The sequence below is a fragment of the Oncorhynchus clarkii genome, chromosome 32 (assembly GCF_045791955.1).
Source record: "Oncorhynchus clarkii lewisi isolate Uvic-CL-2024 chromosome 32, UVic_Ocla_1.0, whole genome shotgun sequence".
Classification (NCBI taxonomy): Eukaryota; Metazoa; Chordata; class Actinopteri; order Salmoniformes; family Salmonidae; genus Oncorhynchus; species Oncorhynchus clarkii.
Window position 1 is genome coordinate 3,356,299 of NC_092178.1, and position 20,000 is coordinate 3,376,298.

General features: G+C 47.9%; 1 protein-coding gene across 1 annotated transcript in view; it reads right to left on the reverse strand.

Moving 5' to 3' along the window:
- The window catches only part of LOC139391626 (CUB and Sushi multiple domains 2), a 772,990-nt gene that overhangs the window by 343,692 nt on the left and 409,298 nt on the right, over window positions 1-20,000 (reverse strand). The window contains exons 12-13 of the mRNA XM_071139005.1: window positions 19,193-19,305; window positions 493-675 (exon numbers count right to left, since the gene is read on the reverse strand). Coding sequence (XP_070995106.1) covers window positions 493-675; window positions 19,193-19,305 — 296 coding nt within the window. The remainder of the gene's footprint in view (window positions 1-492; window positions 676-19,192; window positions 19,306-20,000) is intronic.

Below are 20,000 nucleotides of genomic sequence, written 5' to 3' on the forward strand. Positions count from 1 at the left end.
CATGATGTGTTGTATAGGAGATAGATCACTGCTTACAGACACAGCTGGGCTAGCATACATGATGTGTTGTATAGGAGATAGATCACTGCTTACAGACACAGCTGGGCTAGCATACATTATGTGTTGTATAGGAGACAGATCACTGCTTACAGACACAGCTGGGCTAGCATACATTATGTGTTGTATAGGAGATAGATCACTGCTTACAGACACAGCTGGGCTAGCATACATGATGTGTTGTATAGGAGACATATCACTGCTTACAGACACAGCTGGGCTAGCATACATTATGTGTTGTATAGGAGACAGATCACTACTTACAGACACAGCTGGGCTAGCATACATTATGTGTTGTATATGAGACAGATCACTGCTTACAGACACAGCTGGGCTAGCATACATTATGTGTTGTATAGGAGACAGATCACTGCTTACAGACACAGCTAGGCTAGCATACATTATGTGTTGTATAGGAGACAGATCACTGCTTACAGACACAGCTGGGTTTCTTGGCTGACCACTGGTTGTTCTTCTGGCAGGTGATGTTCTTCTTTCCCACCAACTCAAAGGCAGGGAGACACTCAAAGTGCAGCCTGTCCCCGTGGCGGAAACCTGTCCCCTCCCGCTTGCCGTAGGCCGGTATCCCTGGGTCGCCACAGCTGCCCTGGTCAATCTCTGAAGGGAAGAGACAAATAGATAGACAGGTAAGATAGTTGCCTAAAATCAATGGTGGCTTTCCAGGTAAACTTTCAACATTTCAACTTTATTTTCCTAGACTAGACTGTAATCTATTTTACAAACACACTGCACAGATTATAATATGCAAATGCCTGTAGAAGTGTTTTGCATCTCAGAAACCTCAGATAGAGAGATGAAATACCAACTAACACAAATGAGGATAAAGGTCAAAGATTATTCTTCTCACAAAATATTTGACAAAAATCAACTGTATCAATGATTCTGGGATGTCTTTAGCCTAGTGGTTAGAGTGTAGAGGTGGCAGGTAGCCTAGTGGTTAGATTGTAGAGGCGGCAGGTAGTCTAGTGGTTAGAGTGTAGAGGCAGCAGGTAGTCTAGTGGTTAGAGTGTAGAGGTGGTTAGTTAGGTTGGCTAACATGGAAGAGTAGAGTTAGGCTGGCTAACATGGTAGAGTAGAGTTAGGTTGGCTAACATGGTAGAGTAGAGTTAGGTTGGCTAACATAGTAGAGTGGAGTTAGGTTGGTTAACATGGTAGAGTTAGGTTGGCTAACATGGTAGAGTAGAGTTAGGCTGGCTAACATGGTAGAGTAGAGTGGAGTTGGCTAACATGGTAGAGTAGAGTGGAGTTGGCTAACATGGTAGAGTAGAGTGGAGTTGGCTAACATGGTAGAGTAGAGTTAGGCTGGCTAACATGGTAGAGTAGAGTGGAGTTGGCTAACATGGTAGAGTAGAGTGGAGTTGGCTAACATGGTAGAGTAGAGTTAGGCTGGCTAACATGGTAGAGTAGAGTGGAGTTGGCTAACATGGTAGAGTAGAGTTAGGTTGGCTAACATGGTAGAGTAGAGTTAGGCTGGCTAACATGGTAGAGTAGAGTGGAGTTGGCTAACATGGTAGAGTAGAGTTAGGTTGGCTAACATGGTAGAGTAGAGTTAGGCTGGCTAACATGGTAGAGTAGAGTTAGGCTGGCTAACATGGTAGAGTAGAGTGGAGTTGGCTAACATGGTAGAGTAGAGTTAGGTTGGCTAACATGGTAGAGTAGAGTTAGGTTGGCTAACATGGTAGAGTAGAGTGGAGTTGGCTAACATGGTAGAGTAGAGTTAGGTTGGCTAACATGGTAGAGTAGAGTTAGGTTGGCTAACATGGTAGAGTAGAGTTAGGTTGGCTAACATGGTAGAGTAGAGTTAGGTTGGCTAACATGGTAGAGTAGAGTTAGGCTCTAACATGGTAGAGTAGAGTTAGGCTGGCTAACATGGTAGAGTAGAGTTAGGCTGGCTAACATGGTAGAGTAGAGTTAGGTTGGCTAACATGGTAGAGTAGAGTTAGGTTGGCTAACATGGTAGAGTAGAGTGGAGTTGGCTAACATGGTAGAGCAGAGTTAGGTTGGCTAACATGGTAGAGTAGAGTTAGGCTGGCTGTGGGTGTAATGTTTATTGTTAATTGTAATTGTTTATTAATTACATCACTTGCTTTGACAATGTTAACATATGTTTCCCATGCCTATCAAGTCCTTAAATTGAAAATTGAAATAGAGAGAGAGAGAGAGGTTGTAGAATGTGTTGAATGTTTCTCTGTGCTCTAGTTTCTAACTAGGATTACATCACAGGTATGGCAAGTCAGACAAGATAAACCCTCTTCTTTTACCCTTTAGGTATCTCTCTTCTCTCTCTCCCCCTTTCTCTTTCATCCTCGTACATCTCTCCCTCCTTTCCAATTATTCCCTCACCTGTCATCTCTCCTCCTATTCTGTCCATACCTATCTATCTATCTATCTATCTATCTATCTATCTATCTATCTATCTTCATCTCTTTCTCTCCCTTCCTCTTCCTTCTCCGTTGTCTTCTCCACCCAGTCAGAACCCACATAGTCAGAACCCAATCTGAACACACTCTCTCTCTCCTTCTCTGTCTTTCCCTCTGCATCTCACTCTCTTTCTCTCTCCGTGTCTCTCTCGCTCTCGCTCTTCCTGTCTCTCTCTCGTCTCTCTCTTTCTCTCTCTCTGCAGGTGCACTCCTCCCTTCGCTGTGTGATAAACACTCTGCCTGCGACGAGGAGCTGACGTGCACTTTCACACGCTGACCCACATTCTTTAGTCTGTACACACACACACACACACACACACACTTCATTCCTTTCATCATCTAATGAGTTATGCAACCCTCACTCTCCCCCTTCCTGGTTTTCCAGGGGTGCTGCAGATGGAATCCGGAGAACTCCCGGTGAGGAATCTGTAACGGAACATCGGAAACAGGAAGCAGACGGGACAAATAAGCCCATCCATCCATCCATGGAAGGGTGGTAGACTCTAATGAGCTTTTAAAACACACCAGGGGATCTGAAACTGCGAGATAAAACCATGGCTGATTTAATGACTATAATTTTATTAACACATATTTAGAGTCTACGATGTGGAGATTAGCATCCTAAGGGACTCATCAGGTCCATTACATATGGAGCTCACTGCTTTTATGCCCACCTATGGATTTCTAAATATAGGAATTCTCTAACCCTCCTGTTGTGTTCGTTTCATGTTAATTCATTCTGTGTTCCCGGTCCAAAATGGCAGCCCCCTTTATAGCTGATTATAAATCCATAATAATACATATATTATCACATTACATATTTTTCTCAACTTAAGTTCTTGTGAAAATTACAAGTTTTGAACTTCTATTTGCTATTTATGGCGCGTCGGCCTCATTGACCTGAGCTCATACAACTCGTTTTTGAGTAGAAAAAACATAATGTATGAATTATTTTAAAACAAATACTCAGATGAAACATATTGTGCTATTTATCACAGACTACTTTGTGTCAAAGTTCAACAAGGACTCTCTCCTCCTCACCAGTGTCGTGATCAAAGATATGATCAAGAGACTCACATACAGTATATCGTTTGGTCATTGTGCTGCCACAGAATGAATTGTGAACAAGGCCTCAAATAAGCTTTATATACCAGAGCTGTGAATTGTGAACAAGGCCAAAGGTCAAATTTAATGAACAAATAATGAAAGGACTTGCAATCAGTTGTCTGAAGTACAGTTGAAGTAGGAAGTTTACATACACCTTTAGCCAAATATATTTAAACTCACTTTTTCCTGACATTTAATCTTAGAAAAAATTCCCTGCAGTAGGTCAGTTATTTTAAGAATGTGAAATGTCAGAATAATAGTTGAGAGAATGATTTATTTCAGCTTTTATTTCTTTCATCACATTCCCACTGGGTCAGAAGTTTACATACACTAAACTAGTATTTGGTAGCATTGCCATTAAATTGTTTAACTTGGGTCAAACGTTTCGGGTAGCCTTCCACAAGCTTCCCACAATAAGTTGGGTGAATTCTTGTCTATTCCTCCTGACAGAGCTTGTGAGTCAGGTTTGTAGGCCTCCTTGCTCACAAACACTTTTTCAGTTCTGTCCACAAATTATCTATAGGATTGAGGTCGGGGCTTTGTGATGGCCACTCCAAAACCTTGATTTTGATGTCCTTAAGCCATTTTTCCACAACTTTGGAACTATGCTTGGGGTCATTGATCATTTGGACCCATTTGTGACCAAGCTTTAACTTCCTGACTGATGTCTTGAGATGTCACTTCAATATATCCACATAATATTCCTACCTCATGATGCCATCGATTGAGTGAAGTGCACCAGTCCCTCCTTCAGCAAAGCACCCCCACAACATGTTGCTTCCATCCCCGTGCTTCACGGTTGGGATGGTGTTCTTCAGCTTGCAAGCATCCCCCTTCCTCCAAACATAACAATGGTCATTATTGCCAAACAGAGGACATTTATTTTTTTAAAGTATGATCTTTGTCCCCATGTGCAGTTGCAAACTGTCGTCTGGCTTTTATATGCCGGTTTTCGAGCTGTGGCTTCTTCCTTGCTGAGCGGCTTTTCAGGTTATGTCGATATAGGACTAGTTTTACTGTGGATATAGATACTTTTGTAACAGTTTCCTCCAGCATCTTCACAAGGTCCTTTGCTGTTGTTCTGGGATTGATTTAAACTTTTCGCACCAAAGTACGTTCATCTCTAGGAGACAGAACGAGTCTCCTGAGCAGTATGATGGCTGAGTGGTGACATGGTGTTTATACTTGCGTACTATTGTTTGTACAGATGAACGCGGTACCTTCAGGCGTTTGGAAATTGCTCCCAAGGATGAACCAGACTTGTAGAGGTCTACAATTTTTTTTTTTCACAACATGATGCTGCCACCCCCGTGCTTCACGGTTGGGATGGTGTTCTTTGGCTTGCAAGCCTCCCCTGTTTCCTCCAAACATAACGATGGTCATTATGGCCAAACATAATATAATTTGTTTCATCAGACCAGAGGACTTTTCTCCAAAAAGTACGATCTTTGTCCCCATGTGCAGTTGCAAACCGTAGTCTGACCTTTTGATGGTGGTTTTGGAGCAGTGGCTTCTTCCTTGCTGAGCGGCCTTTCAGGTTATGTCGATATAGGCCTCGTTTTACTGTGGATATAGATACCTTTGTGCCTGTTTCCTCCAGCATCTTCACAAGGTCCTTTGCTGTTGTTCACCAAAGTATGTTCATCTCTAGAGACAGAACGTGTCTCCTTCCTGAGTGGTATGACGGCTGCGTGGTCCCATGGTGGTTATACTTGCGTACTATTGTTTGTACAGATGAATGTGGTACCTTCAGGCGTTTGGAAATGTCTCCCAAGGATGAACCAGACTTGTGGAGGTCTACACTTTTTTTTCTGAGGTCTTGGCTGATTTCTTTTGATTTTCCCATGATGTCAAGCAAAGAGGCACTGAGTTTGAAATACATCCACAGGTACACCTCCAATTGACTCAAATGATGTCAATTAGCCAATCAGAAGCTTATAAAGCCATGACATCATTTTCTGGAATTTTCCAAGCTGTTAAAAGGCACAGTCGACTTAGTGTATGTAAACTTCTGACCCACTGGAATAATCTGTCTGTAAACAATTGTTGGAAGAATGACTTGTGTCACGAGTTCTAACCGACATGCCAAAACTATAGTTTGTTAACAAAGATTTTGTGGAGTGGTTGAAAAAACGAGTTTTAATGACTCCAACCTAAGTGTATGTAAACTTCCAACTTCAACAGTATATGTTGGTTGTAATTCTGAGTCAATTCTGCAAAGTCAATTACCCCCTGAATAATTTTGTACAGTGCAAGGTACTTCATTGTTATCCAGAAATGATTTGATATATTGAGATGCAAATGGCTGGATTTTAAGGTTAGGGTTATAACAAAAAACAACCCAACGGTTAAAGGGTTATAATCTAATCCCAGAAATAAACATCATGAAACTCCTGTCAATTTGGTGAAAGCCTACGTTCCAACATCGGTTTAAATAAACATTATTTAATTTAAATAAACATTATTTAATTTAAATAAACCTGATTTAATTTAAATAAACCTGATTTAATTTAAATACACATTGTTTAATTTAAATAAACATTGATTAATTTAAATAAACATTGTTTAATTTAAATAAATGTTATTTAATTTCTAAGTGGTCCGTTTGTAAAAATAATAATCATGTCATGGTGTAGGATGAGATTAAACACTATCACATTTCATAACGTTTTTAAAACAATATCACTAAATCAGCCAATAGATGTTAGGGTATACTTGTCTAGAACACATGCCTCCATTTATATAGGCACGACCAAGTACCTATTCTTTACTTAAATGAGCTCAAACTAAAAGGTGTATCAAATGATTCAACTCAGTTCCTCTTTCATCTCGCATTGGGCCCTGTGGAAAATGTGGGAAAGGGCCAATGTTGCTATAGCAACATGCGTTGCTCTCGCTCTGGGATCAACTACAAGTTGAACTCGGTGAGAGACTCCTAAATTGATATTGCCGTTTTGTTGAACTGGTTTTACAGCTAGCTACAAGAAATGCCTATATTGACAATGGTTTTACTGTGTGTGGCTACGGTTTCTAGCTTGCTACATAGCCAACCAGCCCAGAGAGAGCACTGCATTGTGGGTGTACCATCCCTCACCCTGTTACTGCTGAGGTAGACTACCATCCCTCACCCTGTTACTGCTGAGGTAGACTACCATCCCTCACCCTGTTACTGCTGAGGTAGAGTACCATCCCTCACCCTGTTAATGCTGAGGTAGACTACCATCCCTCACCCTGTTACTGCTGATGTAGACTACCATCCCCCACCCTGTTACTGCTGAGGTAGACTACCATCCCTCACCCTGTTACTGCTGAGGTAGACTACCATCCCCCACCTCACCCTGTTACTGCTGAGGTAGACTACCATCCCTCACCTCACCCTGTTACTGCTGAGGTAGAGTACCATCCCTCACCCTGTTACTGCTGATGTAGACTACCATCCCTCACCCTGTTACTGCTGAGGTAGAGTACCATCCCTCACCTCACCCTGTTACTGCTGAGGTAGACTACCATCCCTCACCCTGTTAATGCTGAGGTAGACTACCATCCCTCACCCTGTTACTGCTGAGGTAGACTACCATCCCTCACCCTGTTACTGCTGAGGTAGACTACCATCCCCCACCTCACCCTGTTACTGCTGAGGTAGACTACCATCCCTCACCCTGTTACTGCTGAGGTAGACTACCATTCCTCACCCTGTTAATGCTGAGGTAGACTACCATCCCTCACCTCACCCTGTTACTGCTGAGGTAGAGTACCATCCCTCACCCTGTTACTGCTGAGGTAGACTACCATCCCTCACACTGTTACTTCTGAGGTAGACTACCATCCCCCACCCTGTTACTGCTGAGGTAGAGTACCATCCCTCACCCTGTTACTGCTGAGGTAGACTACCATCCCCCACCTCACCCTGTTACTGCTGAGGTAGACTACCATCCCCCCACCTCACCCTGTTACTGCTGAGGTAGACTACCACCCCCCCACCTCACCCTGTTACTGCTGAGGTAGACTACCATCCCCCACCTCACCCTGTTACTGCTGAGGTAGACTACCATCCCTCACCTCACCCTGTTACTGCTGAGGTAGACTACCATCCCTCACCCTGTTACTGCTGAGGTAGACTACCATTCCCCACCCTGTTACTGCTGAGGTAGAGAACCATCCCTCACCCTGTTACTGCTGAGGTAGACTACCATCCCCCACCTCACCCTGTTACTGCTGAGGTAGACTACCATCCCCCACCCCACCCTGTTACTGCTAAGGTAGACTACCATCCCTCACCTCACCCTGTTACTGCTGAGGTAGACTACCATCCCTCACCCTGTTACTGCTGAGGTAGACTACCATTCCCCACCCTGTTACTGCTGAGGTAGAGAACCATCCCTCACCCTGTTACTGCTGAGGTAGACTACCATCCCCCACCTCACCCTGTTACTGCTGAGGTAGTCTACCATCCCCCACCCCACCCTGTTACTGCTGAGGTAGACTACCATCCCTCACCTCACCCTGTTACTGCTGAGGTAGACTACCATCCCCCACCTCACCCTGTTACTGCTGAGGTAGACTACCATCCCCCACCCTGTTACTGCTGAGGTAGAGTACCATCCCCCACCCTGTTACTGCTGAGGTAGACTACTATCCCTCACCTCACCCTGTTACTGCTGAGGTAGAGTGCCATCCCTCACCCTGTTAATGCTGAGGTAGACTACCATCCCCCACCCTGTTACTGCTGAGGTAGACTACCATCCCCCACCTCACCCTGTTACTGCTGAGGTAGACTACCATCCCTCACCCTGTTACTGCTGAGGTAGAGTACCATCCCTCACACTGTTACTGCTGAGGTAGAGTACCATCCCCCACCTCACACTGTTACTGCTGAGGTAGACTACCATCCCCCACCTCACACTGTTACTGCTGAGGTAGACTACCATCCCTCACCATGTTACTGCTGAGGTAGAGTACCATCCCTCACACTGTTACTGCTGAGGTAGAGTATCCATCCCTCACACTGTTACTGCTGAGGTAGACTACCATCCCCCACCCTGTTACTGCTGAGGTAGAGTACCATCCCTCACCCTGTTACTGCTGAGGTAGAGTACCATCCCTCACCCTGTTACTGCTGAGGTAGAGTACCATCCCTCACCCTGTTACTGCTGAGGTAGACTACCATCCCCCCACCTCACCCTGTTACTGCTGAGGTAGACTACCATCCCCCACCTCAACCTGTTACTGCTGAGGTAGACAACCATCCCTTAACCTGTTACTGCTGAGGTAGAGTACCATCTCTCACCCTGTTACTGCTGAGGTAGAGTACCATCTCTCACCCTGTTACTGCTGAGGTAGAGTACCATCCCTCACCCTGTTACTGCTGAGGTAGAGTACCATCCCTCACCCTGTTACTGCTGAGGTAGAGTACCATCCCTCACCCTGTTACTGCTGAGGTAGAGTACCATCCCTCACCCTGTTACTGCTGAGGTAGAGTACCATCCCTCACCCTGTTACTGCTGAGGTAGACTACCATCCCCCACCTCACCCTGTTACTGCTGAGGTAGACGACCATCCCTCACCCTGTTACTGCTGAGGTAGAGTACCATCCCTCACCCTGTTACTGCTGAGGTAGAGTACCATCCCTCACCCTGTTACTGCTGAGGAAGAGTACCATCCCTCACCCTGTTACTGCTGAGGTAGACTACCATCCCTCACCCTGTTACTGCTGAGGTAGACTACCATCCCTCACCCTGTTAATGCTGAGGTAGACTACCATCCCTCACCCTGTTACTGCTGATGTAGACTACCATCCCCCACCCTGTTACTGCTGAGGTAGACTACCATCCCTCACCCTGTTACTGCTGAGGTAGACTACCATCCCCCACCTCACCCTGTTACTGCTGAGGTAGACTACCATCCCTCACCTCACCCTGTTACTGCTGAGGTAGACTACCATCCCTCACCCTGTTACTGCTGAGGTAGACTACCATCCCTCACCCTGTTAATGCTGAGGTAGACTACCATCCCTCACCCTGTTACTGCTGATGTAGACTACCATCCCTCACCCTGTTAATGCTGAGGTAGAGTACCATCCCTCACCCTGTTACTGCTGAGGTAGAGTACCATCCCTCACCTCACCCTGTTACTGCTGAGGTAGACTACCATCCCTCACCCTGTTAATGCTGAGGTAGACTATCATCCCTCACCCTGTTACTGCTGAGGTAGACTACCATCCCCCACCTCACCCTGTTACTGCTGAGGTAGACTACCATTCCTCACCCTGTTAATGCTGAGGTAGACTACCATCCCTCACCCTGTTACTGCTGAGGTAGACTACCATTCCTCACCCTGTTAATGCTGAGGTAGACTACCATCCCTCACCTCACCCTGTTACTGCTGAGGTAGAGTACCATCCCTCACCCTGTTACTGCTGAGGTAGACTACCATCCCTCACACTGTTACTTCTGAGGTAGACTACCATCCCCCACCCTGTTACTGCTGAGGTAGAGTACCATCCCTCACCCTGTTACTGCTGAGGTAGACTACCATCCCCCACCTCACCCTGTTACTGCTGAGGTAGAGTACCATCCCCCACCCTGTTACTGCTGAGGTAGACTACCATTCCTCACCCTGTTAATGCTGAGGTAGACTACCATCCCTCACCTCACCCTGTTACTGCTGAGGTAGACTACCATTCCTCACCCTGTTAATGCTGAGGTAGACTACCATCCCTCACCTCACCCTGTTACTGCTGAGGTAGAGTACCATCCCTCACCCTGTTACTGCTGAGGTAGACTACCATCCCTCACACTGTTACTTCTGAGGTAGACTACCATCCCCCACCCTGTTACTGCTGAGGTAGAGTACCATCCCTCACCCTGTTACTGCTGAGGTAGACTACCATCCCCCACCTCACCCTGTTACTGCTGAGGTAGACTACCATCCCCCACCTCACCCTGTTACTGCTGAGGTAGAGTACCATCCCCCACCCTGTTACTGCTGAGGTAGAGTACCATCCCTCACCCTGTTACTGCTGAGGTAGAGTACCATCCCTCACCCTGTTACTGCTGAGGTAGACTACCATCCCCCCACCTCACCCTGTTACTGCTGAGGTAGACTACCATCCCCCACCTCAACCTGTTACTGCTGAGGTAGACGACCATCCCTTCACCTGTTACTGCTGAGGTAGAGTACCATCCCTCACCCTGTTACTGCTGAGGTAGACTACCATCCCTCACCCTGTTACTGCTGAGGTAGAGTACCATCTCTCACCCTGTTACTGCTGAGGTAGAGTACCATCCCTCACCCTGTTACTGCTGAGGTAGAGTACCATCCCTCACCCTGTTACTGCTGAGGTAGAGTACCATCCCTCACCCTGTTACTGCTGAGGTAGAGTACCATCCCTCACCCTGTTAGTGCTGAGGTAGACTACCATCCCTCACCCTGTTACTGCTGAGGTAGACTACCATCCCCCACCTCACCCTGTTACTGCTGAGGTAGACGACCATCCCTCACCCTGTTACTGCTGAGGTAGAGTACCATCCCTCACCCTGTTACTGCTGAGGTAGACTACCATCCCCCACCTCACCCTGTTACTGCTGAGGTAGACGACCATCCCTCACCCTGTTACTGCTGAGGTAGAGTACCATCCCTCACCCTGTTACTGCTGAGGGAGAGTACCATCCCTCACCCTGTTACTGCTGAGGTAGAGTACCATCCCTCACCCTGTTACTGCTGAGGTAGACTACCATCCCTCACCCTGTTACTGCTGAGGTAGACTACCATCCCTCACCCTGTTAATGCTGAGGTAGACTACCATCCCTCAGCCTGTTACTGCTGATGTAGACTACCATCCCCCACCCTGTTACTGCTGAGGTAGACTACCATCCCTCACCCTGTTACTGCTGAGGTAGACTACCATCCCCCACCTCACCCTGTTACTGCTGAGGTAGACTACCATCCCTCACCTCACCCTGTTACTGCTGAGGTAGAGTACCATCCCTCACCCTGTTACTGCTGATGTAGACTACCATCCCTCACCCTGTTAATGCTGAGGTAGAGTACCATCCCTCACCCTGTTACTGCTGAGGTAGAGTACCATCCCTCACCTCACCCTGTTACTGCTGAGGTAGACTACCATCCCTCACCCTGTTAATGCTGAGGTAGGCTACCATCCCTCACCCTGTTACTGCTGAGGTAGACTACCATCCCCCACCTCACCCTGTTACTGCTGAGGTAGACTACCATCCCTCACCCTGTTACTGCTGAGGTAGACTACCATTCCTCACCCTGTTAATGCTGAGGTAGACTACCATCCCTCACCTCACCCTGTTACTGCTGAGGTAGAGTACCATCCCTCACCCTGTTACTGCTGAGGTAGACTACCATCCCTCACACTGTTACTTCTGAGGTAGACTACCATCCCCCACCCTGTTACTGCTGAGGTAGAGTACCATCCCTCACCCTGTTACTGCTGAGGTAGACTACCATCCCCCACCTCACCCTGTTACTGCTGAGGTAGACTACCATCCCCCACCTCACCCTGTTACTGCTGAGGTAGAGTACCATCCCCCACCCTGTTACTGCTGAGGTAGAGTACCATCCCTCACCCTGTTACTGCTGAGGTAGACTACCATTCCTCACCCTGTTAATGCTGAGGTAGACTACCATCCCTCACCTCACCCTGTTACTGCTGAGGTAGAGTACCATCCCTCACCCTGTTACTGCTGAGGTAGACTACCATCCCTCACACTGTTACTTCTGAGGTAGACTACCATCCCCCACCCTGTTACTGCTGAGGTAGAGTACCATCCCTCACCCTGTTACTGCTGAGGTAGACTACCATCCCCCACCTCACCCTGTTACTGCTGAGGTAGACTACCATCCCCCACCTCACCCTGTTACTGCTGAGGTAGAGTACCATCCCCCACCCTGTTACTGCTGAGGTAGAGTACCATCCCTCACCCTGTTACTGCTGAGGTAGAGTACCATCCCTCACCCTGTTACTGCTGAGGTAGAGTACCATCCCTCACCCTGTTACTGCTGAGGTAGACTACCATCCCCCCACCTCACCCTGTTACTGCTGAGGTAGACTACCATCCCCCACCTCAACCTGTTACTGCTGAGGTAGACGACCATCCCTTCACCTGTTACTGCTGAGGTAGAGTACCATCCCTCACCCTGTTACTGCTGAGGTAGACTACCATCCCTCACCCTGTTACTGCTGAGGTAGAGTACCATCTCTCACCCTGTTACTGCTGAGGTAGAGTACCATCCCTCACCCTGTTACTGCTGATGTAGACTACCATCCCTCACCCTGTTAATGCTGAGGTAGAGTACCATCCCTCACCCTGTTACTGCTGAGGTAGACTACCATTCCTCACCCTGTTAATGCTGAGGTAGACTACCATCCCTCACCTCACCCTGTTACTGCTGAGGTAGAGTACCATCCCTCACCCTGTTACTGCTGAGGTAGACTACCATCCCTCACACTGTTACTTCTGAGGTAGACTACCATCCCCCACCCTGTTACTGCTGAGGTAGAGTACCATCCCTCACCCTGTTACTGCTGAGGTAGACTACCATCCCCCACCTCACCCTGTTACTGCTGAGGTAGACTACCATCCCCCACCTCACCCTGTTACTGCTGAGGTAGAGTACCATCCCCCACCCTGTTACTGCTGAGGTAGAGTACCATCCCTCACCCTGTTACTGCTGAGGTAGACTACCATTCCTCACCCTGTTAATGCTGAGGTAGAATACCATCCCTCACCTCACCCTGTTACTGCTGAGGTAGAGTACCATCCCTCACCCTGTTACTGCTGAGGTAGACTACCATCCCTCACACTGTTACTTCTGAGGTAGACTACCATCCCCCACCCTGTTACTGCTGAGGTAGAGTACCATCCCTCGCCCTGTTACTGCTGAGGTAGACTACCATCCCCCACCTCACCCTGTTACTGCTGAGGTAGACTACCATCCCCCACCTCACCCTGTTACTGCTGAGGTAGAGTACCATCCCCCACCCTGTTACTGCTGAGGTAGAGTACCATCCCTCACCCTGTTACTGCTGAGGTAGACTACCATCCCCCCACCTCACCCTGTTACTGCTGAGGTAGACTACCATCCCCCACCTCAACCTGTTACTGCTGAGGTAGACGACCATCCCTTCACCTGTTACTGCTGAGGTAGAGTACCATCCCTCACCCTGTTACTGCTGAGGTAGACTACCATCCCTCACCCTGTTACTGCTGAGGTAGAGTACCATCTCTCACCCTGTTACTGCTGAGGTAGAGTACCATCCCTCACCCTGTTACTGCTGAGGTAGAGTACCATCCCTCACCCTGTTACTGCTGAGGTAGAGTACCATCCCTCACCCTGTTACTGCTGAGGTAGAGTACCATCCCTCACCCTGTTACTGCTGAGGTAGACTACCATCCCTCACCCTGTTACTGCTGAGGTAGACTACCATCCCTCACCCTGTTAATGCTGAGATAGAGTACAATCCCTCACCCTGTTACAGCTGAGGTAGACTACCATCCCTCACCATGTTACTGCTGAGGTAGACTACCATCCCCCACCTCACACTGTTACTGCTGAGGTAGACTACCATCCCTCACCCTGTTAATGCTGAGGTAGAGTACCATCCCTCACACTGTTACTGCTGAGGTAGAGTACCATCCCCCACCTCACACTGTTACTGCTGAGGTAGACTACCATCCCCCACCTCACACTGTTACTGCTGAGGTAGACTACCATCCCTCACCATGTTACTGCTGAGGTAGAGTACCATCCCTCACACTGTTACTGCTGAGGTAGAGTATCCATCCCTCACACTGTTACTGCTGAGGTAGACTACCATCCCCCACCCTGTTACTGCTGAGGTAGAGTACCATCCCTCACCCTGTTACTGCTGAGGTAGAGTACCATCCCTCACCCTGTTACTGCTGAGGTTGAGTACCATCCCTCACCCTGTTACTGCTGAGGTAGACTACCATCCCCCCACCTCACCCTGTTACTGCTGAGGTAGACTACCATCCCCCACCTCAACCTGTTACTGCTGAGGTAGACGACCATCCCTTAACCTGTTACTGCTGAGGTAGAGTACCATCCCTCACCCTGTTACTGCTGAGGTAGACTACCATCCCTCACCCTGTTACTGCTGAGGTAGAGTACCATCTCTCACCCTGTTACTGCTGAGGTAGACTACCATCCCAAACATCACACTGTTACTGCTGAGGTAGACTACCATCCCTCACCCTGTTAATGCTGAGGTAGAGTACCATCCCTCACACTGTTACTGCTGAGGTAGAGTACCATCCCCCACCTCACACTGTTACTGCTGAGGTAGACTACCATCCCCCACCTCACACTGTTACTGCTGAGGTAGACTACCATCCCTCACCATGTTACTGCTGAGGTAGAGTACCATCCCTCACACTGTTACTGCTAAGGTAGAGTATCCATCCCTCACACTGTTACTGCTGAGGTAGACTACCATCCCCCACCCTGTTACTGCTGAGGTAGAGTACCATCCCTCACCCTGTTACTGCTGAGGTAGAGTACCATCCCTCACCCTGTTACTGCTGAGGTAGAGTACCATCCCTCACCCTGTTACTGCTGAGGTAGACTACCATCCCCCCACCTCACCCTGTTACTGCTGAGGTAGACTACCATCCCCCACCTCAACCTGTTACTGCTGAGGTAGACGACCATCCCTTAACCTGTTACTGCTGAGGTAGAGTACCATCCCTCACCCTGTTACTGCTGAGGTAGACTACCATCCCTCACCCTGTTACTGCTGAGGTAGAGTACCATCTCTCACCCTGTTACTGCTGAGGTAGAGTACCATCCCTCAACCTGTTACTGCTGAGGTAGAGTACCATCCCTCACCCTGTTACTGCTGAGGTAGAGTACCATCCCTCACCCTGTTACTGCTGAGGTAGAGTACCATCCCTCACCCTGTTACTGCTGAGGTAGACTACCATCCCCCACCCTACCCTGTTACTGCTGAGGTAGACGACCATCCCTCACCCTGTTACTGCTGAGGTAGAGTACCATCCCTCACCCTGTTACTGCTGAGGTAGAGTACCATCCCTCACCCTGTTACTGCTGAGGTAGACTACCATCCCTCACCCTGTTACTGCTGAGGTAGACTACCATCCCTCACCCTGTTAATGCTGAGGTAGAGTACAATCCCTCACCCTGTTACAGCTGAGGTATACTACCATCCCTCACCATGTTACTGCTGAGGTAGACTACCATCCCCCACCTCACACTGTTACTGCTGAGGTAGACTACCATCCCTCACCCTGTTAATGCTGAGGTAGAGTACCATCCCTCACCCTGTTACTGCTGAGGTAGAGTACCATCCCTCACCCTGTTACTGCTGAGGTAGACTACCATCCCTCACCCTGTTACTGCTGAGGTAGAGTACCATCCCTCACCCTGTTACTGCTGAGGTAGACTACCATCCCTCACCCTGTTACTGCTGAGGTAGACTACCATCCCTCACCCTGTTAATGCTGACGTAGAGTACCATCCCTCACCCTGTTACTGCTGAGGTAGACTACCATCCCTCACCCTGTTACTGCTGAGGTAGAGTACCATGCCTCACCCTGTTACTGCTGAGGTAGACTACCATCCCTCACCCTGTTACTGCTGAGGTAGACTACCATCCCCCCACCTCACCCTGTTACTGCTGAGGTAGACTACCATCCCCCCACCTCACCCTGTTACTGCTGAGGTAGAGTACCATCCCTCACCCTGTTACTGCTGAGGTAGAGTACCATCCCTCACCCTGTTAATGCTGAGGTAGACTACCATCCCTCACCCTGTTACTGCTGAGGTAGACTACCATCCCCCACCCTGTTACTGTTGAAATATACCTGCTGTAGCAGGAGGAAAATAAGTATTTGGTCACCTAAAAACAAGCAAGATTTCTGGCTCTCACAGACCAGCTCCTCTGTCCTCCATTCGTTACCTGTATTAATGGCACCTGTTTGAACTTTTTATCAGTATAAAAGACACTTGTCCACAACCTCAAACAGTCACACTCCAAACTCCACTATGGCCAAGACCAAAGAACTGTCAAAGGACACCAGAAACAAAATTGTAGACCTGCACCATGCTGGGAAGACTGAATCTGCAATAGGTAAGCAGCTTGGTTTGAAGAAATCAACTGTGGGAGCAATTATTAGGAAATGGAAGACATACAAGACCACTGATAATCTCCCTCGATCTGGGGCTCCACGCAAGATCTCACCCCGTGGGGTCAAAATGATCACAAGAACGGTGAGCAAAAATCCCAGAACCACACGGGGGGGACCTAGTGAATGACCTGCAGAGAGCTGGGACCAAAGTAACAAAGCCTACCATCAGTAACACACTACGCCGCCAGGGACTCAAATCCTGCAGTGCCAGACGTGTCCCCTTGCTTAAGCCAGTACATGTTCATGCCCGACTGAAGTTTGCTAGAGAGCATTTGGATGATCCAGAAGAAGATCGGGCGAATGTCATATGGTCAGATGAAACCAAAATAGAACTTTTTGGTAAAAACTCAACTCATCGTGTTTGGAGGACAAAGAATGCTGAGTTGCATCCAAAGAACACCATACCTACTGTGAAGCATGGGGGTGGAAACATCATGCTTTGGGGCTGTTTTTCTGCAAAGGGACCAGGACGGCTGATTCGTGTAAAGGAAAGAATGAATGGGGCCATGTATCGTGAGATTTTGAGTGAAAACCTCCTTCCATCAGCAAGGGCATTGAAGATGAAACGTGGCTGGGTCTTTCAGCATGACAATGATCTCAAACACACCACCCGGGCAACGAAGGAGTGGCTTCGTAAGAAGCATTTCAAGGTCCTGGAGTGGCCTAGCCAGTCTCCAGATCTCAACCCCATAGAAAATCTTTGGAGGGATTTGAAAGTCTGTGTTGCCCAGCAACAGCCCCAAAACATCACTGCTCTAGCGGAGATCTGCATGGAGGAATGGGCCAAAATACCAGCAACAGTGTGTGAAAACCTTGTGAAGACTTACAGAAAACGTTTGACCTCTGTCATTGCCAACAAAGGTTATATAACAAAGTATTGAGATAAACTTTTGTTATTGACCAAATACTTATTTTCCACCAAAATTTGCAAATAAATTCATTAAAAATCCTACAATGTGATTTTCTGGAATTTTTTTTCTCATTTTGTCTGTAATAGTTGAAGTGTACCTATGATGAAAATTACAGGCCTCTCTCATCTTTTTAAGTGGGAGAACTTGCACAATCGTTGGCTGATTAAATACTTTTTTGCCCCACTGGAAATACAGGGAGTAACAGATCAATGTGTAACTATATACAGGAAGTACCAGATCAATGTGGTGCTATATACAGGAAGTACCAGATCAATGTGGAGCTATATACAGGAAGTACCAGATCAATGTGGAGCTATATACAGGAAGTACCATATCAATGTGGAGCTAAATACAGGAAGTACCAGATTCATGTGGAGCTATATACAGGAAGTACCAGATCAATGTGGAGCTATATACAGGGAGTACCAGTACCAGATCAACGTGGAGCTATATACAGGAAGTATATACAGGAAGTATATACAGGAAGTATATACAGGAAGTACCAGATCAATGTGTTTGTGTAACAGCAACTTTTACTGTGATTGTTTTCAATTAAAATGGTCAAAAATAACTTCTCAATAAATAATGAACTACATTTCCTGTATTTACCAAATCATGAGACCAAACCACCACACAAGTCAGAGTTATCATAAAGTCCATCTTTAATTATATGAGCTCCATCACAACCCTGTGACTCTGAGATCAATTCAGTGTCTATGAATGAATTTTCCGAAAGTGCTTACACATTGCAACTGAGATCCTTTATAGCAAAGACACACAGAGCCAGACAGCATTGGCTATAAATTATCGTTCAGCTTTGTCTCCTAAACTATGTTCCTATCTCGCTCTTGGTACCACTCAGGACCAAAAACAAAACCCCATCCACTAGCATATATCATTTCCCCTCCTGGACAAGATCACAGAGACACAGTGACTGGCACACAGACTTTGTGGAGCCAAGAGATAATTGGTTCCCCCTCAATCATCCCTTCACATGGTTTAAAAGATATGTTTACATATGAAGACAAGTTTGACCTCTCCCCTCTGCGGCCCAAGTAACTGAACCCATGACAGAGAACAGATAACTGCAACCGGCCACCACTATAGTACAACAAGTTCTGATGAGAAGTAACTCACAAGAATATCATGGAAATAAAACAACTTATCTATGTTACCCAATTATTCTGATTCATCCCCAACAGTGGGTGTGTGGTTGTGTGTGTGTGTGTGTGTGGATGGGTGTGGGTGTGGGTGTGTTATAAGTGTAGATGATAGTATATCTGTGGGGAGCAGAGAGAAAACCTCACACCACAAATACACACAGTCTACACACACACACAGTCACTATGCACAAACACACACAGCAAACACACACACACACAAACACATTTTTTTTTTTGGGGGGGGGGGGGGGGGGGGGGCTTTGGCCACTGACATACCTGAGAGAAAACCCAAACCATCACATCAGGAGAGCGCTCACCTTCATAAGACACCTTGAAGCCCTGAGAGCCACTGGTGTCGTCAGTCTTGAAGTTGAGCCACATCTGATGACTGGTGCTGACCACCAGGTCTGGAGTAGTGGTCCCTGATAGGCTGCAGGAGACGGGGGGGAAGATGTCTTTGTATTTGTGTGTGTTTCAGCTGTAACTTTTGAGTGTGAGAGCACGCCTAATCCAAAGGCATCCCTCATTCAATCCCCCTTTCTCATTCCTCTCTCCCCCTCTCTGCCCTCCCTCTCTCCTCCCTCTCTCCTGCCTCTCTTTCCCCTCTCTCCTCTGTCTCTCCCCCTCACTCACCCCCCCCCCCCCCCCCCCTCTTCCCCATTCTCTCCTCCCTCTCTCTCCCCCTCTCCCCCTCTCTCCCACTCTCTCCCTCCCTGGCACAGGGAACGGCACAGGGAACGGCACAGTGAACGGCCCAGGGAACGGCCCAGGGAACGGCCCAGGGAACGGCACAGGGAACGGCCTAGGGAACGGCCTAGGGAACGGCCTAGGGAACGGCCTAGGGAACGGCCTAGGGAACGACACAGGGAACGGTACAGGGAACGGCACAGTGAACGGCCCAGGGAACGGCCCAGGGAACGACACAGGGAACGGCCTAGGGAACGGCCTAGGGAACGGTCCAGGGAACGGTACAGGGAACGGCACAGGGAACGGCACAGGGAACGGCACAGGGAACGGCACAGGGAACGGCCTAGGGAACGGCACAGGGAATGGCACAGGGATGCGGCACAGGGAACGACACAGGGATGCGGCACAGGGAACGGCACAGGGATGCGGCACAGGGAA